Raw genomic sequence first — 26,372 nt, 5'->3', positions numbered from 1 at the left:
GCCGGCGGCTTCCGGTGTGGCTGACGAGTGGTGGCCGAAGCAGGGGGACAGCAAGGGACGCTTAGGCGAGGACCATGGCGGACGGCGGCTCGGAGCGGGCTGATGGGCGCATCGTGAAGATGGAGGTGGACTACAGCGCCACAGTGGATCAGCGGCTGCCCGAGTGCGAGAAGCTGGCCAAGGTAAGGGGAGGCCGGCTGCTTCTTGGCGGGCGCCAGGGGCTGAGTCACGGCGCGGAGCTTGCTTAGGCCTCTGGGGGCCTGCGGGCTGGAGTGCTCATCCCCCTATTGCCTGCAGAAGTAGGAGATCCCAGGTCTGCCTGAATAGGGAGATCCCGCACCCGGAGTACGTTAGGGCTTACAGCTTCCCAGACCTTCCCCAAGACCGATGGTCACTTCAATTCCTGGAGGGGGATGAGACTTCATAGTACTTTTTGCCTTTTCTTGGATTTTGTTTCACGTTTACTTTAGTAGTTTCTCGGGGGTTAAGGCCATTTCAGCATTCACGCTAGATCAGAAGGTTTAGATTCGTTGCTCTTGCCGGATCAATTTCTCTTGTTGCTTATGGATCGTGGCGAAGTGCTTGGCCTTTGGCCAGAAGAAGGGACAGGAAAGTGATAGGACGAAGGTGATTAACACAGGATCCCTGTCCTTAAGGAGTTCATGTAGGCAAGGAGGTAGACAAGTCACGCATGGTGGTGAGTGCTGTACAAATATAAAAGTGTTACTGAAACACAGGAGGAAGCTGTTTGTTCTTAGAGATGGGATAAGGGAGAGTTTTACAGAGAAGCTGACGTTTGTATTAGGGCTTGAGGAGTGAGTAAGATTGGGATGGGGAGGAGTCATCCGCGGAGCAGGACCTGCGGGAAATAGACAAATAAGCACGAAAGTGCAGAATCACAGGAGCGGGGGTCATGGACAGTAGTTTAGCCCAACTGCTTATTTCCCATGAAAAAGAAATTTTACTTAATCCAAACATTTATCATGCCCCCTGCTGTGTCAGGCAACTTTGTGGGTCATTTTATAGGTAAAGAAACCAAGACTCAGAATTGTTTGTCCGTCAGAACAGTTAGTAATAGATAGAACCAGGGATTTAAATCTAGGTTTGCCTGACTAAGGTTTGGATGGTTGTTGAATCAGTTCCATCATGGGATGTTGTTAAGGATTCTGCTGAGGCCTCATTAAATTCCTTCATCAATCCAGCCACAAACATTTATTGCTGTTCATTTGGGATGCTTTCACTAATAGGGGTTTTTTTTTTTTTTTTTTTTTTTTTTTTTTGTCTCTAAAGGAGCTTACTACCTCAGTACATTAAAACATAATATGTTTAGGGTCAGGAGGGGTGTCAAGTAATACTTCACATTGAATTCTTCGAAAGAACTATTTTAATGCTTTTCTTTTTTCCAGAAAAAGAATTTAGTGGGGCATTACAAAAGACCAGCATAGGGAAAGATGCGTGTCTTAGGTTCGGTACTGTAAGTGGAAGAGGGTCATAAATTAACCTCTGAGCTTTCTGGCTGCTAGTGTAAAGAAACATGGCCAGTGACATAGAAGTTGGAAAACGCAAATACCTACAGCACCAGGCAGAAAGCAATCACTGACATTTATTGAATGCCTTCTTCGGTGCCAGGCAGTCTTCTAAGTCTTACATGTATTAACTCATTCGATCCTCACCTCTGCCCTGTGTGGTAGGTATTACTGTTGGTCCTGTTTTTACAGACAAGAAAACAATCTGAGAAAAATTGAGTCACATGCTCCAAAGCCATAGTAAAGCTGGTCATGTGGTGGAGCCAGGATGCAAACCCAAGCAGACTGATGCTGGAGCTTCTGCTCCCACCAGGCTGTCCAACCTAGTAAGCAAAGTGTAATGAGAACCTGAACTTCTGAGCACCTGCTCAGGGAAAGGGGTCCTGTCCTGCCCTCAGGTTAATCTTTGCCAACTGGGAATGAAGGCCAGGCCTTGTCAACTCTTCTAATTTGAGGGCGAGACCAGGAACATGGATTTTTCTATGAATTGTCTCTGTATTTAGAAACTGGACACTAATCTGTTTTAAAGCACTGTTTGAGCCGATATCACATAGATCAAACAAAACATACCTACAGGCCAAAATCAGCCCCAGAACCACCTCTTTGGAGTTAATAGATTGATAGTGTTCATAGAAAAAGGTTAAGTGCTTTAAAGAAGGACAGCTATTCCTAGAACTGAGCCTAGGAGGGAAAAAATACCTTCCCTTCATCTACCCATTTCTTCTTATAGCCTACTGTGTGCCAGGCCCAATCAGTGTTCGACGTTGTGAGGAGTACGCAGATAGCTCAAAGGCCTGTAAGGGAAAAGTGCTTCACTGCTACAGTTGTAGTTGTTCTACAGTGTGGGGCATTTATTAAGAATATTGTTTTGTTCAAGACTGTTGAAAAGATTTGCAAACTCAAATGCCCAAAGATTTTTTTAGGTGTCAAGTGGGTGAGGAAAATGTTCAGGGGTGTCAAAGCCTGTTAAACTATGTAAAATTAAAGCCATTGATTTTTATGTTAGGACACTGTGCCTGTGGAAAAAAATAAGGTATAAACGTGGATTATCTTTGTGGGGAGGCGGGGCTGGGCAACCCTATGGGGTCGGAGCTGTTATGCGCATATCACTGAGGAGAAAATTGAGGGTCACAGAGGATAAGTGTCTTGCCCAGAGTAACAAAGTGGTAGATCTGGAATACAGACTCAATTAGTCTGGCTGCAGAGCCTGTGTTTTTAACCATTACATTCTACTACTTCTCTGACTGGTATTTGAGGCCCCTGTATCAGATTGGTGAGATAAATGAAAGGGATACTAATTCTTGATAATAGTTGTTGTTTCACCCTTGCATTAGGGAGTGTAAAATTAATCTAATGAAGGCCCTTTCTGAATATAAAGATGCAGTGTTTACCAGTTCTCATACACAGACGGTTCCCCTCTAGCCCTACCGCCACCCTCTGCTTTTGGATTACAGTTATTTAGGAACTGCTTGCTTTCTTAAATCGAATATGTCCTTTGTTTCTCCCTGCTCTTAATGTCTTTTCATTTGGTCGCCTGAAACCTCTCCTCCGTGCTTTGTTTTGTTTTGTCTTTTTTAGGGCCACACCCAAGGCATAGGAAGGTTCCCAGGCTAGGGGTCTAATCAGAGATGTAGCCGCCGGCCTACACCACAGCCACAGCAACACCGGATCCTTAACCCACTGAGCGAGGCCAGGGGTGGAACCCGCAACCTCATGATTCCTAGTCGAATTCGTTTCCACTGCTCCATGATGGGAACCCCTGTGGTTAACTTTTTATTGTTCTTTTCTGACTTGTTTGGATTATTTAAGGAATCATTAAAAGATTGTATCATTTAGGAGTTAAAAGACACATAGAATATATAGATGCCCAACATGTATCAATGGTGAACAAACTCCTTTTTTCTTTACCTCATTGACAAGGATTATTTTAATGAGGAAAAATGAGTCACAAAGGTCACATGTTCTAGCAAGTTGGTTTTGATTGCTCTGACCATCCTGTTCCCTTGAATTGAAAGGCAGAATTTCAAGATATAATTAGACAGGGAAGGAGGGAGGAGGATGTTGAGGAATAAGACTGAACGGGGAAGATTGGGTGAAAAGGTGGGACAGTGGGGAGTTGTGTTTCATGAAATTGATGGTAGTATCCCTCAGATAGCACTGAATCGTCAGCCATATAGCTTGTCTCATCCTCCTTACTGTAACATATGAATCAGGGATTGTAAGCCAAGATTAACTGAATAGTTCAGGTCAGTGTCCATCCTCAGCACATACTACTAGGAACTCACTTAGAAGGCAAGACGTGTACATTAATACCTGTAGTACACAGTATAAAAAGATGTACCAGAATATCTACAGAAGCACCCTTATGTGCTTGGGCAGGTGTAGAACACTGAGCTGCAGTGGTGAACAGTATAGATACGGCCCCTGCTCTAGTGAGATTAGAAAGACAGTGAACATTAAAAAAGAAAAGAGGAGTTCCTGTCATGGCTCAGTGGAAACGAACCTCACTAGTACCCATGAGGATGCAGGTTCAATCCCTAGCCTTGCTTGGTGGGTTAAGGATCCAGTGTTGCCTTGAGCTGTGTGTAGGTTGTAGACGTGGTTCAGATCTGGCGTTGGGTGGCTGCAGCGAAGGCTGGCAGCTGTAGCTCTGATTCAGCCCCTAGCCTGGGAACCTCCATATGCTGCAAGTGCAGCCCTAAAAAGACAAAACATTAAAAAAAAATTTTTTTTAATAAAATAAAACAAAACAATTTGGGAAAAAAATTATAAGTTTCCTGGTGGCTCAGCAGGTTCAGGATCCGGTGTTGTCACTGCCGTGGTGTGGGCTTGATCCCCTGGTCCAGGAACTTCTATATGCTCCAAGCTCAGCCAGAATAAAAAGGAAGAAAAGTTTGAGGTTGTCGACTGAAAAAAATACACAGCCTAAAAGGTGAGAATTAGAATTCCTCCTGTAGCACAGTGGGTTAAGGATCCAGCGTTGTCTCTGGGGTAGTGGAGGTTTGATCCCTGGCCTGGCGCAGCTGGTTACAACTCTGGCTTTGCCACAGTTGTGGGTAAGTCGAAGCTGTGACTCGAATTCATTCCCTGGCCCGGGAACTTCCATATGCCATGGGTGCAGCCAAAAAGGAAAAACAGTGATAATTTCATTACTAAGAACTGTAGTTCAGGAATGCAGTCTTTCGGATAGCTCTGAGGGACTGTTCCAAAGAGGAAAAGGAGCCAGAGTACAGTGGGAAAAAAAAAAATAAATAAATAAAAGACAAATGTTGACAGTAAAAAAAAAAAAAAAAAAGAAAGAAAAAAGAAAAGGAGCCAGAATATAGAGGAGTTTCTGCTGAAAAAACAAAAAAACAAAAAACAACATATATTTGAACATAAAAAGATTACTGCTCATCACAAAAACAGAGTTAATGGGAGTTCCCGGCGTGGCACAGTGGTTAATGAATCCGACTAGGAGCCATCAGGTTGTGGGTTCGGTTCCTGGCCTCGCTCAGTGGGTTAAGGATCCGGCGTTGCCATGAGCTGTGGTGTAGGTTGCAGACACGGCTCAGATCCTGCGTTGCTGTGGCTCTGGCGTAGGCGGGTGGTTACAGCTGCGATTAGACCCCTAGCCTGGGAACCTCCATATGCTCGGAAGCGGCCCTGGAAAAGGCAAAAAGACAAAAAAAAAAACAAAACAAAACAGAGCTAGTGATTTTAGTGGTTTTTTTCCTGTATGGGAAGATGCAGGAGTCTGGGCGTATTGAAAACTTTCCTTTGATACGCATTTTAACTATCTAAGGCCGGTATCCTGTTTTATGGCTGCAATATCCTTTGTTTACTGAAATGGCAGGTGACATTCTTTGTTTGCAGGATCTTGCAAAGCAGAAGGTAAATGGGCTGGAGTGTTAAAGTAGGTGCTGAGTGATTTTAGAGAGCGTTATCCAAAGACACCTTTCTGAGAAGGTGATGGTGACAGTGATGGTTAGGGTTTCTTTGATACCTGTAGACCCCAGCTGTAAAGTGGTGTGTGATTCCTTCCTGTGAATAGGGTACAATTCTTTAAAATCTGTATTTCTGCCTTAATATACCACATAGTAGACTATATTCTGTTGATCACAACCATGTGACTAATAGTAATTACAAATCTGTATTTCTGCCTTAATATACCACATAGTAGACTATATTCTGTTGATCACAACCATGTGACTAATAGTAATTACAAAAGTGACATGAAACCACCACTAAACAGTATTTTGCATTTTAGCTATTTTTGCACTACATTTTTTTTGCCAGATAGTAACTATTTCCCTGTGGAAATTACAGTTGACTCTTGAACAACACAGGTTTGAACTGTGTGGGTCTGCTTACACATACAGATTTTTTTTTCAGTTGTAAATACTGTAGTACTCCACCGTGTTTGGTCGAATCCAAGGATTTGGAGGGCAGGCTATAAATTGTATTTAGATTTTCAACTGCTCAGAGGGTTGGCACCCTCAAATCCCACCCACCCCAAGTTGTTCCAGGATCAGTTGTACTTTGATTGATGTTACCATGATGGAAGCAAAGACATGGTTTAAACTCATGTGGTTTATTGTAGTGGAGGGAACATTGGACCAGGAGGCAGGCACCCTGGATTCTGGTTCCATTGATGAAGTTTTTGTGGCTGAGCCCTTTGGTCTTCAGTCTTTTTTTTTTTTTTTTTTTTTTTTTTTTTTTTTTTTTTGGCCACACTCATAGCATGCGGAAGTTCTGGCAAGGATTGAACCCATGAACCCACTGCCATAACAGCTGCCAGAGTCTCTGCAGTGACAAAGCCAAGTCCTTAACCCACTGAGCCACAGAGGAACTCCTGTCCTCAGTCTTTTTAATCGCTAAAGTGAGGTGATTGGATTGAATAATCATCTCCAGCTGTCTTTCTAGTTCTAAGATTCCTTGATTCCTGTGATTTAATTAGTCTTTAACTTTGGGGAATTTATAGGTGTGTTCTATACAGCTTCCACAATTGGTGCTCCCCTTTACATAGGAAACGTTTAAATGGCAGTGATTGTATATGTTTCAGATTTAATTAAAATAAATTCAAACATATGACTATATAGTACATGCTCTGTGCTGTGTAAAAAATTTTTGTTTAAAAGTTGTTTTGGAGGAGTTCTGTCGTGGCGCAGTGGAAACGAATCCGACTAGGAACCATGAGGTTGCAGGTTTGATCCCTGGCCTTGCTCAGTGGGTTAAGGATCCGGCGTTGCCAGGAGCTGTGCTGTAGGTCACAGACGTGCCTCGGATCTGGCATTGCTGTGGCTCTGGTGTAGGCTGGCGGCTACAGCTCCAATTGGACCCCTAGCCCGGGAACCTCTATATGCCGTGGGTGCAGCCCTGAAAAGACAAAAAAAGCCAAAAATAAATAAATAAATAAATAAATAAATAAAAGTTGTTTTGGAAAATATGGAAGCAGTGTTTTGAAAGCCCAAACATTGACCCCTAGCCTGGGAACCTCTATATGCCGTGGGTGCAGCCCTGAAAAGACAAAAAAAGCCAAAAATAGATAAATAAATAAAAGTTGTTTTGGAAAATATGGAAGCAGTGTTTTGAAAGCCCAAATATTATTTGTGCTCTTAATTCAACAACTGTTTAGGTTCTTTCATCAGTGAAAGAGTAATACTGATATTCCCTCTATGGATGCCATTAAAATAAAAATAAATTTCCTTTATGGTTAGAAAAGCAGTTTATAAATAAAACTCTCATCGCTTCCAATTCACTCCTTAATATCACTACCTTAAATAAATGCAATTTTTGTGTTGTGGGTTGGTTTCACTTTTATCAAACTGTTTGCTTCCTAATGCGATGGCTTATTTTAGTCCTGGTATATTATCACCTAGGTTTATATTATTTGAATTTTGCTATTCCCATTTCTTAATGTATGGCCCAGGGAGCATGTTTGTTTTTCCAGTTGAGACAGGTTGCTGTCGGTTGAGGACTTGGTAGGGCAAGCTTGGTGTCATAGAAGGCTTGGGGCTTCTCAGGTGGGCTTCATGTTCTTGAAGCACAATTAAAATTTATTTCTAAAGTCATTGGAAAATTAAACCAGGGTTTCCTATCTTTTTATCACCAGATATCCTTTCAGTTTCTCCTCAGAACTTCGTGTTTTTAAATATTTATGGTGAATTTCTAAAGAAATCATTCAGTTTCCCATTTCTGTGCTTCGGAGAAAGACACAGGTGACTGGTTGGTAAGAGTCTGGGCAGAACAAGATAAACAGGTGTTACCACACTGACTTGATGAATGAGAATCCAAAACAAAGACTTGGTTTTTTCCTCAGGTGTTAAAATCATTGTCCTTCTAGAGTGTTTCTCCGAGGCATTTTGGTGTGTTAAAAATAGCTTGTGGGAGCCCTCTAAAATAGGCTGCTTTTTGTTTTTTCTGTGTCACAAGCATCTCATTTAGACTAATTTGGTTTTGTGCTGGTGGTGGTGTTTTCATTGTTCATTTGTCTTTTGTTTTAGGAAGGAAGACTTCAAGAAGTCATTGAAACCCTTCTGTCTTTGGAAAAACAGACCCGAACTGTGAGTAGATTATAGTGAAAACCTCGATTGCCATTCATTTCTTTTGACATTATTCCATTAACCTTCAATATATTTTCATTCTTACAGGCTTCTGATATGGTGTCTACGTCCCGTATCTTAGTTGCAGTAGTGAAGATGTGCTATGAGGCTAAAGAATGGGATTTACTTAATGAAAATATTATGCTTTTATCAAAAAGACGGAGTCAGTTAAAACAAGTGAGTTCATGCTTGATCAAAAAAGAAATATGTTCAAATTGAAAGAATGACTTTTAGAAAACCTTTCTAACTTAAATCTAGTGTTAAATTAGCATTACAACATTTAGAAAGTTTTAAAAAATTCTTTCCATATTCTCAGGACAACTGCTTTTGATTTTTGTGTTTTGTTTTGGTTTTGTTTTTTGTCTTTTTTTTAGGGCTGTACCTTGGCACATGGAAGTTTCCATGTCAGGGGTCACATCAGAGCTACAGCTGTTAGCTTACACCACAGCCACGGCAATGCAGGATCTGAGCCATATCTACAACCTATGTTGCAGCTCACGGCAATGCCAGATCCTTAACTCATTGAGCGAGGCCAGGGATCAAACTGGAGTTCTTATGGCTTCATGGATACTAGTTGGGTTTGTTACCACTAAGCCACTACAGGAACTCCCAACTGCTTTTATTTTTGTTTTTTCTTCTAGTCTTTATGTATTTGTGCTTTTCTGTGAAATTATACTGAGAGTGTGATGTAGCTTTCTCTTATTTCTATGTTGCTTCTTCATATTTGTTATTATTATTGTTACTTTTGCTTTTTAGGGCCGCACCTGTGGTATATAGAAGTTCCCAGGCTAGGGGTCCAATCGGAGCTATAGCTACTGCCCTATACCACAGCTCACAGCAACGCCAGATCCTTAACCCATTGAGTGAGGATAAGGATCGAACCCACAACCTCATGGTTCCTAGTCAGATTCATTTCCACTGTGCCACGATGGGAACTCCACATATTTATTATTTTAGATGGTTGTTATAACCTGTCAGGTTGATAATCTATGATTTACTTAGTTGTATCTTTTATTAAACACTTAATATTTTGATTTTTGAGGCTATTTTTAGATAGCATTTTGTTTCAAATTTCAGACTACTCATTTTGTTTATTTATTTATTTATTTATTTTGGTGTAGATCATTTATTTTTTTCTTTCAGCACCTTGCCATTTGATGTGGGTTTTTTTGTTTGTTTTATTCCCCAATACATTATTTTTTTTTCTACTGTGCAGCATGGTGACCCTGTTACACATACATGTACACATTCTTTTTCTCACATTTCATGCTCCATGCTCCATCATAAGTGGCTAGACATAGTTCCTAGTGCTACACAGCAGGACTTATTTTGTTTAAAGATTATATATGATGTTTTTATATGCTGATTATGCTGTTTTGCTGTTTTTGTGAAGCTGGATTTTCTTTGCTGCTTTCCTGTTCTGCTTGAGGCATTCAGATGATCCTCTGGGAAGTTCCCTTGTGACCCAGTGGGTTAAGGATCTGGCATTGCCGCAGCTGTGAGGCAGGTCACAACTGTGGCTTGGGTTCGATCCATAGCCATATATGGAACTTCCACATGCTGTTGGTGTGGCAAAAAAAAACCAAAATGAACACCATTTTTCCAAGGACAGTGAGTCCTAATAATTCCTAACAATGATTGTGATATGCTCTTCAGAATCTAGATTAGGGCTTGGAAAACTATGGGCCAAGGACTAAATCTGCCACCTTTGTAAATAAAAGTTTGGGAGGACAGAGCCACACTCATATGTCCTGTAGGGCATATATATGGCAGCTTTGGAGTTACAAAGGCAGAGTTGAATAGTTGCTACAGAGACCCTATGGTCCAAAATACTTACCAGGTAAATATTTATCAAAATCTGCAGAAAAGGTTAGCTGACCCCTGACCTAGAACATAGAATGTTAAAGCTGGAAGCAAAGTAGTACCTCCTGCTTATATTACTTGTCAGGGAACTGTGGGCAAGAGATGCTGAGCTTTTTGTTGTTATATCTTATGGTGAGCATGGCTGACTGTGGCTACTGCTCCCACCAGGTGATGGAAGCATTTTATCTTCTGCTCCTGCACCCAACTCTTTTTCCTCAGTCATAGTATCTACTGGTCATGGTTTCACTGCTGTTACAGCCACTGTTAAACTCTGCTTTTCTCTTGCCCCTCTTTTTCGATTTTTCTCTTTAATCTGTTGTCACTTCTTCCTCACTTTTCTGCTGGGTTGCAAAAATGCTAGCTAGTGGCCTTCTACTTCTAATAGACATTGCCAGACAGGCCTTTTCCAGCTTTGCTTTCGTGTAGTCAGTTCACCAGCTGTAGCGGAGAGGGGTCATGAAGATTCAGTACTTCTTAGCTAAGGAAGGTTTTGATATTTTTTTAATAGGCATTTTAGTATCTAGAGTTGCTTGGAAAACCAAATCTGACCATCATACTTCATCAATAAAATACTTCCTTTTCCTGTATGAGGAATGCATTTAACTTATGAATGGTTTTTATTATTTTAGGCTGTTGCAAAAATGGTTCAACAGTGCTGTACATACGTTGAGGAAATCACAGACCTTCCAGTCAAACTTCGATTAATTGATACTCTGCGAATGGTAACAGAAGGAAAAGTGAGTTTTCTATTGGCGTAACTCAGTGATAAATACTGTCTTACCTGTAGCAGAGATATTTATGTATTTAAACATTTTATTTAAGTACATATATGTATATTTTTAAGATGAAATACACAAATGTCATCACCTTAACCCACATCTTTGTACATCTCCTGGGGTCTTCCCATATGCCAATGGGTATGCTTAAATAGTGACAGTCTTAGCATATCCAGACTTTTTTAGAAATTAGTGATCTTATCCAAAAATTACATTTGGTAATCATTAAAGATAAGATTAATTCACTTGGTCTAGATCTGCTTGAGAAGTCTGTGTTTGGGATAGCTAAGGTTTCATAGAGTATTTGCAGTGTGAGTTTAGTTGTCAAAACTTCACTGTCTTGCCACAATCTATTCGTATTTCTTTTGATGCCTCCCCTCCCCGCCCCCAATCTAGTGTTTCTCTGAAAAGGGCAAGTATGAAATGTGACTGTGGTAGATATGTTTCTTTCTAGGTAGATTTTTGTGACTTGAAGACAAAAACGTATCTTACATGTTACTACCTCTTTGGCAGTTCAGTTCATAAATGCTTATTGAGCACCTACTTGTGTTGACGAGATCCCAAATGGGCAGGATGCTACTTTTAACCTCAAAGGGATCAATCGTAGCAGTAGTTACTCTGCTGGTCATGACAGTAGCAGTGTGCCTCTAGTTCTCTGCAGCACAGAGGAGCTCCGGGAAGTCTCAACAAGTTGACAGAGTTTGGCTGGCTTTTTAAGAATGAATAGAAGTTCTACTGGGCCGGGGCATAGGGAGAAGAGCATTTTAGACGTGGCAGAAATTATATGCAGAGATATCAAAGAAAGAAACATATACATTTAGGAAACTAAGCAATCAGCCCTGAAGATTAAGGATTTGGGGGTGGTGTGGGAAAAATGGGGTTACTGCGAGCAAAAGCTGAATAGGTCAGTAAGCCCAAGCCTGAAAATTATTTCCCTAGACCTTATTAGGCTACAGTTATATTTTTAATGTTTGATTTGTGTAAGTTAAACTCTAACATTACAAATAGCTATAAAAAAATGCTAGTGACTTAACAAAATCAGATATTTTTAGAGAAAGTAGCCTTGTATTTAAGGAAAAATCAGAATGAGAATATTGGTTGAATTATAGATACTAGACTGCATATACTCTTTTGCAAAGTGTTATTTTTCAAATAGATTCTTTCAAAGGTACTTTCCTTTCTGTCTATTTATGTAGTTTTTGGTCCTGTTATTTGTTGAACACAGTGATTTCATACATAGGTTCTCAAAGCATAGCTGCAAAACATGGATAATGCTTTATAGAGCTGTTTTCTTTAAAATCATGTGATTGTGAAATGTTGGATATCACACAGCACCATTTGTACCTGGAAGATCAAGTACACAACAGCTGCAAGTTCAGTTCTACCTTTTCAATTTGAACACGTTTCTGTACGAATTTAGACAATAGGAATTTCTTGTGTTTGTAGATTTATGTTGAAATTGAGCGTGCTCGGCTGACGAAAACATTAGCAACTATAAAAGAACAGAACGGCGACGTCAAAGAGGCAGCCTCCATTTTACAGGAGTTACAGGTAAGGTGCTGTATTATAGAGGGTGTAACATTTTACACTTGGTCAGCAATATTTTCTTAGGGAAATTGCTTCTTTTGGCCCTTACCACTTTTTTTCTAAACCACCAAGATTAAGATTGTGAAGTCAAGTATGAGGTTGTTCAAGGAGCCGGAAATTGTGTAATTATGCCCCCAACAAAATTTAACTGCTAAAAAAGTTTTGAAGAAAAGTAGGATCAACAAAATAGTCTCGGAGTTCCCTGGTGGAGCAGTAGATTAAGGATTCAGCATTGTCACTGTTGTGGCCTGAGTTTGATCTGTAGCCCTGGAACTTCTGCCTCCCAGAGGCATGACCAAAAACATGGTCTTGGAGTTCCTGCTGTGGAGCAATGGGTTAAGGACCGAACATTGTCTCTGCAGCACCTCGGGTCTATCCCTGGCCCTGCACAGTAGGTTAAGGATCTGGAGTTACTACAGTTGTGTCATAGGTCTTAGCTGTGACTCAGATTTGATCCCTGGCCTGGGAACTTCCATGTGCTGAGGGTGCAGCCAAGAAAAAAATTAGTCTTAGTTTTGTGCTATTGTTTGACATTTTAGTTTTCTTTCTTTCTTTCTTTCTTTCTTTTTTTTTTTTTTTCCTTTTTGGGGGTGCACCTGAGGCATGCGGAGGTTCCCAGGCTGGGAGTCTAATTGGAGCTGTTGCTGCTGGCCTACGCCACAGCTGTAGCAGCAAGGGAACTGAGCTACACCTGCAACCTACACCACAGCTCATGGTGACATGGGATCCTTAACCCACTGAGCAAGGCCAGGGATCAAACCTGCAACCTTATGGTTCCTAGCCAGGTTTGTTAACCACTGAGCCACAAAGGGAACTCCAAACCGTATTTTTCAACCAGGAGGATTATATGCCTCATGATTCAACATCCCCTATAAAATATTCTTGCCAAAAAAATTAACCTCAATTATATAAAGCCTCTACCAGTTTTTAAGTTATTCCAGTTTTTAAGGTGTATCAATAACAGAGGAGCCTGTTAAATGATACCATAGGCACGCACTCTGTAAACTTCAGACTCTAGGAAAGTATGGGATGATTGACTTGATTTCTTCAGCAAATAAATGGCAAGGAAAAAAGAGACATAAAAAATATATCTACAGGAGTTCCTGTCGTGGAGCAGTGGTTAACAAATCCGACTAGGAACCATGAGGTTGCAGGTTCGGTTCCCTAGCCTTGCTCAATGGGATAAGGATCCGGTGTTGCCATGAGCTGTGGTGTGAGTCACAGACGTGGCTCGGATCCACTGCATTGCTGTGGCTCTGGCACAGGCTGGCAGCTGCAGCTCCGATAGACCCCTAGCCTGGGAACCTCCATATGCCGCGGGAGCAGCTCAAGAAAAGGCAAAGAGACAAAAAAAAAAAATATATATATATATATATATATATCTACAAATTGCGAAGTATGATCCTTAGATCCTTATTTGGATTCTGAATTGATTAAAAAAATGAGACTATTGAGGAGTGACTAGGTATCTAGTGATATTAGGATTTTTTTTTTTTTTTTGTCTTTTTTGGGGCCGCTTCCCATGGCACATGGAGGTTCCCAGTCCAGGGGTCGAGTCGGAGCTGTAGCCGCCAGCCTACGCCAGAGCCACAGCAACTCGGGATCCAAGCCACGTCTGCAACCTACACCACAGCTCACGGCAACGCCATATCCTTAACCCACTGAGCAAGGCCAGGGATGAACCCTAGTTGGATTCATTAACCACTGCACCACGACAGGAACTCCAGGAATTTTTAGATGATAATTTTTTCCAAAGTTTGCCTTTTAGAGATACTTATTGAATATCTTGTCTAAGATTTGCTTCAAAGTAATTGACATGGAGAGTGAGTGATGATGTAGAAATGAAACACTGATAGTTCACTGTATGTGTTTTTATTTTCCTTGAAAAATTACAAAGGACAGGTAGTGTACGTAAAGTACTTAACACAGTGTCTGACACACAGCAACTGTTGAACAACTATTTTAAAAAATTACAGGAGCTCCCACTGTGGCACAAGGGGTTGGTGGCATCTCTGGAGTGCTATGACACGGGTTCGATCCCCCAGCCTGGCATAGTGGGTTAAAGACCGGAGCTTCAGCATAGGTCAAACCTGTGGCTCAGATCTGATCCCTGCCCCAGGAACAGCCAAAAAAGAAAAAAAAAATTACAAGGAAGGCAGTGAAATAAAAGCATTTTTAGACCAAATTGTAGTAATAACAATAACATTACTTCATTCTTCTCTGTAAATGTGTCATTCTAGATTTTATAGGTCATTTATGATAATGTATGCCAAATATTATATTAGAAACTTTTCATAAGATTTGATATAATTGATTCTCTGTTTTTCTTTGTATCTACAAACTATATTTTACATCCATAAGAGGTCATATCAGCCTTATTATCTGAATTTTAAAAAGACCAATGCTGGAGTTTCCTGGTAGCCTAGTAGTTAAGGATCTGGTGTTGCATGGGTTGCTGTGGCCTGGGTTGGGTCCCTGGCCTGGTAACTTCCACATGCTGTGGTTGCAGCCAAAAAAAAAAAAAAAAAAAGTGCCTCTTTTTTTTTAATGATGTTTTCAACTTGTATAGCCTGCAACTGATATCTTTTTTCATATTTAGAATCATCATTTCCTCATTAGCATTAGGAAAAAGCAAATTAAAACCATGATGAGATACCACTGCACACTACCTGTAAGAATAGACTGACAGTAAATACCAAGAGCTGGCAGAGATGCAAAACAACCAGAACTCTCAGAGATTGCTGATGGGAATGCAAAATGGTGCAGCCACCCTGGAAAACAGTTTGGCAGTTTTTCATGAAGTTAAACATGCTTACTCTATAACCCAGCAATCCCATCCCTTGGGTACCCAAGAGAAAGGAAAACTTTAGGTTCACCCAAACCTTGTCCACCAATATTCAGAGTAACTTTATTTGTGGCAGACAAACGAAATCCGTCCAGATGTTCTTCATCCATGCAGTGGAATACTACTTAGCCATTAAAAAAGAAAAGAACTGTTTGATTTACGCAACAACTTGAATGATCTTATTATTATTTATTTTTTCTTGTTAAAGCCATACCTGCACCATTGTTCCTGGGCTGGAGGGTTGAATAGGAGCTACAGGTGTTGGCCTATGCCACAACCACAGCAACATGGGATCCGAGCTGCATTTGCGACCTACACCGCAGCTTGTGGCAGTGCCAGATCCTTAACCCACTGAGTGAGGCCAGGGTTGAACCCACATCCTCATGGACGCTGTTGGGTTCTTAATCCACTGAGCCACCACATAACTCTGAATCTTATCCTTGTCAGCATCATGCTGTGTGAACAAAGACAATCTCAAAAGGTTGCGTATTATATTTGACATTCCTGAAAAGACAGTTCCGTAGTGTTGGCGGACAGCTCATTGGTTGTCAAGGGTTAAGAGTCAGGATTGTGTTTCTGTAAAGGGGAAGTTTGAGGGAGTTTTTGAAACAATGGAACTCTTTGATATATTGATTATCATGGTGGTTACAGAAATCTGACACTTGTCAAAATTCATAGAACTTCACACCAAAAGAAAAAAATCCATTTTACTGTATAATAATTTTTTTAAGTTGCGTTTTCCTGAGGAAACTAGCTTTTTTTATATCAGCAACACTCCCCAAGTACGCATAAAGCTTCTTAATATTTCTCAAGTGTGAACTTTCAATGTCTTTAGTTTTGTTGCAATTTTAAAAGATTTCAAAGTATTATAAACTTATTTGGGGGACTTAACTCTGCTAGGTGGAAACCTATGGGTCAATGGAAAAGAAAGAGCGAGTGGAGTTTATTTTGGAGCAGATGCGGCTGTGCCTAGCTGTGAAGGATTATATTCGCACACAAATCATCAGCAAGAAAATTAACACCAAGTTTTTTCAGGAGGAAAATACAGAGGTAAGCCTGTCTCTGACTATAAGTTTACTTTTAAAGTGTTTAGGGGAAAAACCCTATAAAGTCCAATTAACTTTGTCAATTTTTTCCAGAAATTAAAGTTGAAATACTATAACTTAATGATTCAGCTGGATCAACATGAAGGATCTTATTTGTCAATTTGTAAGCACTACAGAGCAATCTATGACACTCCGTGTATACAGGCAGAAAGTGAAAAGTGGCAACAGGTAAGAATATAGTCTTAACCTTAACATTGGTAATTATTAGGAAGAATTTGTATTTTTTATCTACTTTGAAATACTTTTTTTTGTTGTTTTTTGTCTTTTTAGGGCCATACCCGAGGCATTAGAAGTTCCCCAGGCTAGGGGTAAAATCTGAGCTACAGCTGCCTGCCACAGCCACAGCAACTCGGGATCTGAGCCGGGTCTGTGACCTCCACCACAGCTCACAGCAATGCTGGATCCTTAACCCACTGAGCAAGGCCAGGGATCAAACCTGTGTTCTCATGGATACCAGTCAGGTTCGTTAACCGCTCAGCCACAACGGGAACTCCTGAAATACGTTTAACCTCAGTAATTATATGTATGCAGTTGTATGGTGCTGCTTTCTATTCAATATGTTGATAATTCACTTTATCCTTACCGATTCAGGTGAATTGTGGCAGTGCTGTAAATTATTTATGGCCTTTGAAGAAATGTAAGCTTACATTTAGGCTGTAGGTTACCTTTTAACAAAGGTACAGGGAGTTCCCGTCGTGGCGCAGTGGTTAACAAATCCGACTAGGAACCATGAGGTTGCGGGTTCGGTCCCTGCCCTTGCTCAGTGGGTTAACGATCCCGCGTGCCGTGCGTGAGCTGTGGTGTAGGTTGCAGACAAGGCTTCAGATCCCGCGTTGCTGTGGCTCTGGCGTAGGCCGGTAGCTACAGCTCCGATTCGACCCCTAGCCTGGGAACCTCCATATGCCGTTGGAGCGGCCCAAAGAAATAGCAAAAAGACAAAAAAAACCACAAAGGTACAGATAGACTTAGCATTACTTTGGAAAATTATTTTATAAAATTTGTAAATAGCTTATATATAGTAGATTCCACATTTATGCTGCTAACTTGCTATAAGAACTTTTTGTTTTATACATTTGTTTAAAAAAAATAGGAGTTTCCCTGGTGGCCTAGCAGTTAAGGATTTGGTATTGTCACTGCTATGGCTTGGGTTCAGTCCCTGGCCTAGGAACTTCCACATGCCATGGGTGCAGCCAAGAAAAAAAAAAAGAAAGAAAGAAAAATTAAGAATATGGGATTAACAGATACATACCAATATATATAAAATAGATAAACAATAAGGACCTGCTATACAGCACAGGGAACTCTATTCAGTATCTTGTAGTAACCTATAGTAGAGAAGAATCTGAAAAAATACATATAACTGAATCGTTTTTTTGTATATCTGAAACCACATTAAATAAATTAACTGTATTTCAGTTTTTTAAAAAAATTAGGAATTCCTCGGTCCCTCAGTAGGTTAAGGATCCAGCACTATCACTACTGTGGCACAAGTTCCAACCCTGGCCCAGGAACTTCCACATGCCGTAGGTTCAAAATAAAAAATTCAGCCCAAGTAGTCATTCAGATTAGCAAAGATGGAGTTCCCGTTGTGGCTCAGCAAAAACGAATCTGACTAGCATCCATGAGGACACAGGTTCAATTCCTGGCCTCACTCAGTGGGTTAAGGATCCAGCGTTGCCGTGAGCTATGGTGTAGGTCACAGACATGGCTCGGATCTGGCATTGCTATGGCTGTGGTGTAGGCCAGCGGCTGCAACTCCAATTCAACCCCTAGCCTGCAAACCTCCATGTGCCACAGGTGTGGCCAAAAAAAAAGACCAAAAAAAAATTAGCAAAGATTTGCTGTACTTGTTTTATGAGAGCCTTATGAAAAGTAAATTATTACGGAAAGGCTCTATGAAGTAGAGCAACCTGATAAGATTTTTCTCCTAAGATGTTAGAATATAATATTAAGAATCAATTTTCACTTTCTGCCAAAGTTTCCGTTTTGTTTCTAATCTCGTGTGTAATCTATTATGTTGTACAATTTTTTAGGCCCTGAAAAGTGTTGTCCTTTATGTTATCTTGGCTCCTTTTGACAATGAACAGTCAGATTTGGTTCACCGAATAAGTGGTGACAAGAAATTAGAAGAAATCCCTAAATACAAGTAAGTACTTTTATAATTAGTATAGTATGTCTCAGTGGAAGCACCATTTTGAAAGGAAATTGGTTAACCTAAGTGTATACTTCTTAATTGGTTGCTGATAGACTATATTAGAATCTAAATAGAGAAAGTGGGTTTTTTTTTTTTAGGACTGCATTAGAAGAAATTAATGTAATAAGATTATGATACACTTCAGTCAAAGCCACTTATCAAATAGAAGTTTTATTTCAAGCTCACTTTAGCAGTTTTTGGTTAATTAACCATTTGATAAATCATTAATAAATGTTTGGGGGCTTTGTGATTTTGGAAGTGCATGTTTCTGAAGATCTGTTCTATAAAACAGACATAGGCTTTATCATAAGCACAATGGACTTTTTCTTTTTTTTTTTTTCCCCTGTAGTCATGGTATGCAGATGTTCCCGGGCCAGGAATCAAACCTGTGCCACAGCAGTGACCCAAACCACTGCAGTGAAAATGCTGGATTCTTTAACCTGCTGAGCCACATGGGAACTCCCAGCTATTTTTCTTTTACCTGTTTCTTTACTAAGTTTATGGTCAGTTAGTCCAGAGATTGGCAAATACAGTACAGGAGAGGGCAGAATGATAAGTAGGGCAGTGTGCTATTCAGAATTACTGAGGAAAAAAAATGTAGTAAAGTTGGTAAAATAATCAATTGGTGTCTTGTTCTACAAACAGAACTTTATAAAAATGGTCCCTGTTGGAGTTCCCTGGTGGCCTGGTGGTTAAGGACTCAGCATTGTCACTGCTATGGCTTGGGTTTGATCCCTGGCCTGGGAACTTCCACACGCACAGGTGTGGCCAAAAATAAATCATCTTTGTTAATATTTTTAAAAATTTGCTTTCAGAGTTCCCGCTGTGGCTCAGCAGGTTACAAACCTGGCTAGTATCCATGAGGATGTGTGTTCGATCCCTGTCCTCACTCAGTAGGTTAAGAATCCTGCATTGCTCTGGCTGTAGTGGTGGTGTAGGCTGGCAGCTGCAGCTCCCATTCAACCCCTAGCCTGGGAACTTCCAAATGCCACAGGTGTGGCCCTAAAAAGCAACAACAGGGAGTTCCCGTCGTGGCGCAGTGGTTAACGAATCCGACCAGGAACCATGAAGTTGTGGGTTCGATCCCTGCCCTTGCTCAGTGGATTAACGATCCGGCATTGCCGTGAGCTGTGGTGTAGGTTGCAGACGCGGCTCGGATCCCACGTTGCTGTGGCTCTGGCGTAGGCCGGTGGCTACAGCTCTGATTCGACCCCTAGCCTCAGAACCTCCATATGCCTCGGGAGCGGCCCAAGAAATAGCAAAAAAAAAAAAAAAGCAACAACAACAAAAAATTTGCTTTCATATTAGATGAAACAATTTTTTCAGATTTGGAATATTAAGTTTTATGTAATTCGCAGGGATCTTTTAAAGCTTTTTACCACAATGGAGTTGATGCGATGGTCCACACTTGTTGAAGATTATGGAATGGAATTAAGAAAAGGTTCTCTGGAGTCTCCCGCAACTGACGTTTTTGGTTATACGGAAGAAGGCGAAAAAAGGTGGAAAGACTTGAAGAACAGAGTTGTTGAACATGTAAGACTCTGGCATGATGGAGGTGATAATTTGGAAGTAAACTTGAGCAGGAGTTCCTGCTGTGGTGCAGTGAGTTAAGAACCTGACTGCAGTGGCTCTGGTCTCTGTGGAGGTACAGGTTCGATACCTGGCCTGGAGCAGTGGGTTAAAGGATCCAGCGTTGCGGCAGCTGCAACCTAGGTCACAGCCGTGGCTTGGATTCAGTCCATGGCTCAGGAACTTCCATATGCCATGGGTGCAGCCGTAAAAAAAAAAAAAAAGTAAACTTAAGCAAATTTGAACATAAACTTTTATTTCTCAGGTTTGATAATCCGGTGTTTCTTTTGGATGTTATGTCTTTAATTATTCACTTTAGGATTTTTTTTTTCCTATGCCCAATGAAGTAGTGATATAAATTTGTTGTTCAAATGTTTATTGTCTCTTTCCCAAAGCATATCTTACTTACCCCTCTTGTTTCCCCCCTTACCGGTATCTTTTTAGCTTTTTAGAAAAGGTAATGTGTCAGCATGCTACAATTGGAGAGACCCTCTCAAGAATCCAAAATATTAGAGCATATAAACCAGGAGGAATTACTTAAGAATGCGAAGGGTGGATGGGGGTGGAGGGAGTGTTTTTTTCCTGGTACTCCCTTGGTAGTTTTGGAGATGGGTAGCATGTCTTAAACCTGACCTTTGAGGAATTCCCTAGAGGCTTATTGAGTTAAGGATCCAGTGTTGTCACTGCTGTGGCGAAGGTTCAGTCCCCATCCTGGGAACTTCTGGGTGCCATGGACGCAGTCAAAACAGAAAACAAACAAAAAACCCACTGACCCTTGATCTTTTGTCACTACAGATTGAATGAACTAAGACAGCATTCATTCATGTAACAGGTATTTGTTGTGAGCCTTCTGGGTTCCAAAGTGCTAGGACACATGAGAGAATAAGTCATGGTCCTGCCTTTTCTTTTTTGGCCACCCTGAGGCATAAGCAGTTCCCAGGCCAGGGATCAGATCTGAGCTGCAGTTACGACCTCTGCCATAGCTGAGGCAACACTGAATCCTTTAAGCCACTGGGTACCGGGCTGGGGATTGAACCTGCGTCCTGGCACTGCAGAGACACCTCCAATCCTGTTGCACCATAGCAGTGACCCCGGTCCTTGCTTTCAAAATGCTTAGAGATAAATCACAAGAGAAAATGCTTTTATATTGTGAGCTACACGGGAAGTCCAGAAGTTGCTTTTATAAATAAAAGTACTATAGGTATTATTGTACAAGTATATATAGACTAGAGGGGAGTATCAGGAGAGAGTTGATTGGTTCTACCTGGAAGAATGGTCAGGCTGGATTTTTAAGAAATTCCATGCAGGAGGTAAGATTTGTAAGAAGAGGACGTAGTTAGCAGCAGCCAGGAGACTGTGCTGGGGCATGGAGGCAGCAAACCAGAAGGAGAACTTGGGGAGCTCTAAGAAGAGGGTTCAGTGGGAAAGGAAGTCGAAGTTGCAGAAAAGGTCGGGGTCATGACAAAGTCTGTGTGCCCCAGGAGCAAAAACCGAGAGGACGATGACCAGCTGTACTGTACAGAGACACCTCTGGGAGAGTGCAGAGTGGCTTGAGAGAAGAAAGACTGGGAAGTGGGAAGACGAGCTAAGTGAGGGGGCTTTATGGGTCTGGATTAAGGCAGTAGCCAAGGTATTAAGAAAGAGTGGCTGGAATGGAATAAACTATTTTAAAAAAGAAAGGCAAGAGAATTGGGTCATTGATTAAATGTAAAGGACCAAGGAGAAGCAGGGGGTCTAGAATGATTCCTAACAGCGTGGTGTTGCCTTCAACCCCCATGAGACCCCCATTTTCCCTGTGAGTGCTGCTGCTTTCATAGTAGCGTTAACATTAAGAATAACAAAGGGTGTCTCTCTATCTCCTGTTAGCCTCATTTCCAGTGAAAATTAGGAAATTTCGTCTCAGGTTATCTTTACACAGTTATAATGATGATAAAGTGGAGTTTTGTGATGACCTTGATCATTTAAAAAATTTTAGCATTTTTAACCTTCGTGTCATAATGAGAAAAGCTTAACTTTAGATTCTTGCATGTAGCAAACCTATTTTACGTACAGTTACAACTTTTAACAGCGAATTTAGTTAAGCCTGTATTTTGACTACCTAATATTTAAAAAGAGTTGTAGAGCATACTCAGAATAACAAAAATAACTGCAGAAGCTAAAATATCTGAATATTTAGTTTTGTTACTGACACTTAGAACCAGCTTCCTTCCAGTGGTGGACTATAGAAAAATAAAAGCTCCTAGTCTTGCCATGTTAACTAAATCTTTTTGGATATGAAAATAGATAGGCTTTTCCCCTTACTGACAGCTGTGTCCTCTCTGCCCTCTATTTTCTCCTCAGAATATTAGAATAATGGCCAAGTATTACACGAGGATAACAATGAAGAGGATGGCACAGCTTCTGGATCTGTCTGTTGATGTAAGTGGCAAACATCATTGTTTGGAGCCATTCATTGTGAAAAGCGATTGACCTATAAAAATTAAGTGAGAAAATCAATTTTGTTTTATTACTTAGCTTTAAGTTTAGGTGCTAGAAAGTTTCCCCAAAGAGTAACCTAAATACCAAGTTTATAGTTACAGGAATGCTGTTCTCACTTAAGTATGTTAGTTTTACACTGATTACTTTGAAGTCCACAGTATCTATTTCTCTGATAAATATGCCTGGGTTCCCAAAAGTGAACTGCAGAAGTAAAACATAAAGAAGTCCCAGGACATGTTGGAGGAGTGTGGTGTTCACACCAGGGTTTTATGCCTGTAAAACGTACACCACCAAAGCGAGAGAAGTTACAGGAAGTGTATAGTCCTGGTCCGAAAAACCATTTCTGTCACCAGAAGGAGTGGTGGTGGTTTGGCTGGAAAAGAAGAATCGAGGAATATTAGGGTTGGGGGCTTGATCTGTGGTTAGTTGATTACTCTTTTCATTTCTGGCCAAGAGAAATGAAGGACCAGAGTCCTTCGAAGTATGGCTGCATAGTTGGCGAGTGACAGAGCATATATGCTAACCTAGCGTTTCTGGAGACACACTAACTGTATAAGACGCCTTTTAAGAGGAAACTTTGGAGCAGGTAGGCCAAGTTGCTGTTTGTCGGCAACAGGCTCTTGCGTGGTGCCCGCAGCACTGACTTTGCAGGGAGGTTCAAACCGAGCCCGGACTCTGAGTGGACTCATTCTCATCATTCCTTAGACTCTCAGTAAAAGAAGTACATCATTCGCAGGGTATCAGCAGTTTCTAACTCAAAAATGAATTTTAGCCCTGCGTATGCTTTTCTTAAATTTAGTTTTATTATCTAAAATTATCTTGTCCTAATCCAATTTGTCTTTCTCTCTTGCAGGAGTCAGAGGCTTTTCTCTCGAATCTAGTAGTTAACAAGACCATCTTTGCTAAAGTAGACAGATTGGCAGGAATTATCAACTTCCAGAGACCCAAGGATCCAAATAATTTATTAAATGACTGGTCTCAGAAACTGAACTCATTGATGTCTTTAGTTAACAAAACCACACACCTCATAGCCAAAGAGGAGATGATACATAATCTACAATAGGGGTCTTCATGCCCTTACTGCTTTTAGAAAAGAGTTAAAATTGGAAGTCATTTAAAAAAAAACAAAAAGACTTTTATGGTGTATATGTTGTTGTTTTTTTTTTCTTTGCTCAGCTCTTTTGTCTAAAATTTAAAAGATAGTGAATACGTTTGAGGCCCCTTTCAACCTTTCAATTCCTCAGTTTCATTGTTAACTTTGCATTTGCAATTGGTGCATTTCTATTGTCTGAGTACTCAAAAAATTGTCATAACTTGCCTACATATGTTTTTCTGTCATTTGAAACCTTTTTAGCTATTACTTGTTTTCATTCAGCTAACAACCATAATTATAATAAAAGCAGCATATGCACATTTACTTTCTATGGTTACCTGTGTTTCTAAACATTTTGTGAGATAGTGATTTAAGTGTTTTTAAAATAAAATAAATTTTGTTGTAAAGCTATCAGTTATTTAGTAGAGTTTAAAAGGCACATAGAACATATAAGAACATTTGGTATAAAGTTGTGATTTGTGAAGAATTTGTATTTTAGCATTGTGGCAGGAGGTCTCTAATTGAGCGTACACAGAGCTATCCACTAGGCTGTAGACTGTATTTTTTTTTTGAGTCAAACTAGTTGTAATCACAGTAGCTTATTTTTACCCCCTCTCCCTGACTTGACCAATAATTGAACTAAATCAAGTGACATTATGTTGACACAGTTTAACACACAAAGTCGTGTTTTGTTTTGTTTTTTGGCCATGCCTGAGGCATGCAGAAGTGACCAGGCCAAGGACTGAACCCGAGCCACAGCAGTGACAATGCCAGATTCTTAACCTCTAGGCCACCAGGGAACTTCAGAGTTGTTTTTATAGGACTCCTTTGTGGCTTTAACGTACATGTCTGATTACAACTTTAATACTCCAAATTGGATTCTCTCTTCATAGGAACTTTAGTTCCAGGTATATGCCTGCTGAATAACAACCTAAAATGCATTAAAAATGACCCCAAAAAGAGACTTTGGGCCACCCTCTTGGCAAATGGTATAGTGCTGACATTTTTTTTAACATAGTAAAAGTAGTTTTACTATCAAAAGAAATATGAGCTTACTTAACTTTGAACAAGTTTTAGAAGTTTAAATTTGATTTCAGAGAAAATGGAAAAATGAAACAATGTTAGGTTATTTAAAATATGTTTAAATGAGGAAAGTGTAAGGTCTACTTTTTGAAAAATGCAAATGAAGAGAGGAAAAAGGCATTCTAGAAACTGCATTCTCATAATTCCTTTTCCTTTTGATTGTCACTAAATTGGCCTAATTCATGATCCCAGGGCGGGGGACAATTGTGGAACCTCTCTTATTTTTGCTGAGTCATCATGAATAATAATAGAGTATTAATTTAATTTTATTCTTTGGAAATTTAATTGGTCACATTAATAACAACATCTGCTATCACTTATCTTTAAAAACTAACCAAAAACATGGCAAGCTCCGAAACATCAGAAGTTCACACTAGCTGTAAGAATATGGTTTTAATTTTCTTTTGAATGAAGAGGATAGAAAATAAAATCACTTTGCATTGTTAATTTGTAAATTGAGTTGGAACTAATTTGAATCTAGTGTCTCATTAACTTCATCTTTCTAGGGACTCATTCCCTGTTTACTTGCCAAACCTAGACTGTTTGGCCAAATATGTTGCTGTGAAGATCTTAAAGGCTCCTCTTTGTTTTTTATTTAACATGCTCGCTCTCAAACTAAGCTTTTTGTGTTTTGATTTGGTTTCATTTGTAACTGTGTCCCAGTGACCAAATTCCACTTGACTTAGCTACTCATCCTTTTTTTTTCTGTCCAAGCAAACCTAAGTGTTACACCGGTTTTTTAGTGTTACAAAGAAGAGTCCATTAGCCAAAGGCAGTGAAATTATTGAGATGCGCAGAACCTAAAATCCCGTCTCCCATTTCAGACCTGAAGCTGGCTGGCACACATGAAAAGGCTAGAATCACTTCATTTTAATATAGAGAAGAGAATACTTCACTTATTTTCATTAGGTTACTAACTGGCAGGAGAGGTGATGAGCCACTGCTTTTGTTTTTTCAATGAAACACTTTTACCCTTTTATTTCAATGTAACTTATGTTCTTATTTTTAGAGTTCAATCATTATTTCTGTAATTATCTCCAATTTCCATATGTTTATTACTGAATCACTGAAAAACTCATCTTTAAAGTTCATACCGTTCCATTCTATCTCATAAGTGTTAAATGTATGATAAAAGTACATATTTTAAGTTGTTTTCAGTGCCTGGATATAGCTGCAATAAAAGCACTAATTTGTGGGTATTTAAGAAAAGCTGGAGAATAAACTCATACTTTAAAAGATCTCTTTTCAGTTTCTTTTACTGTTCATAAGAAAAAGCCATAGATAATTTGCATTTTTCTTTTAGAATCATTTCTCCAGATCTATTTTTAAGCAGTAGGAAAACATTTTGAACTTTGTAACTGGTTGCCTTTTCCCCCTGGATTCTCTCTGATTTGGGCTGGTCACAGGCTGTGCTTATTGTGCTTTGTTCTCAAACTTAGCACACATCTGAATCACCTGCAGGACTTGTTTCAACAGAGGTTGCTGGGCCCCACCCCAGAGTTTCTGAAACAGTAGGTCTGGGGTGGGGCCCAAGAATTTCAATTTCCAGCAAGTTCTCAGGTGGTGTGGATGCTGCTGATCCATGCACCACACTTTGAGAACCACTCCTTGACAGTTCTTTCAATAAATGCTGGAAAAGAGCCCCGTTGAGTCTTTTTAAAGATATTT

At 40.2% G+C, this 26,372-nt stretch overlaps 1 protein-coding gene across 2 annotated transcripts; it reads left to right on the top strand.

The window, feature by feature from the left end:
* Positions 1-25,942, top strand: PSMD12 (proteasome 26S subunit, non-ATPase 12). 2 transcript variants are annotated; one of them, XM_003482961.4, is made up of 11 exons: positions 1-182; positions 8,012-8,071; positions 8,159-8,287; positions 10,603-10,710; positions 12,196-12,300; positions 16,082-16,231; positions 16,321-16,455; positions 18,321-18,433; positions 19,840-20,014; positions 22,391-22,468; positions 23,382-25,942. In XM_003482961.4, exons 1-11 carry the CDS (start codon positions 75-77, stop codon positions 23,589-23,591), a joined length of 1,371 nt encoding a protein of 456 aa, XP_003483009.1. In that variant the 5' UTR covers positions 1-74; the 3' UTR covers positions 23,592-25,942. The 2 variants fall into 2 exon arrangements, 1 of the variants encoding a protein (XP_003483009.1); XR_014820955.1 differs by lacking the exons at positions 22,391-22,468; positions 23,382-25,942 and having other exon boundaries at positions 18,321-18,601; positions 19,741-19,966.
* Positions 25,943-26,372: the final 430 nt, after the last annotated feature.

This window comes from Sus scrofa, chromosome 12 (assembly GCF_054392235.1).
Source record: "Sus scrofa isolate SSC_HxYL_T2T_F1_AM1 chromosome 12, Sscrofa_HxYL_maternal_Yorkshire_Landrace_v2.0, whole genome shotgun sequence".
Taxonomy (NCBI): domain Eukaryota; kingdom Metazoa; phylum Chordata; class Mammalia; order Artiodactyla; family Suidae; genus Sus; species Sus scrofa.
Note: the sequence above shows the minus strand (reverse complement) of the source record. Positions and strands in the feature narration are given on the sequence as shown.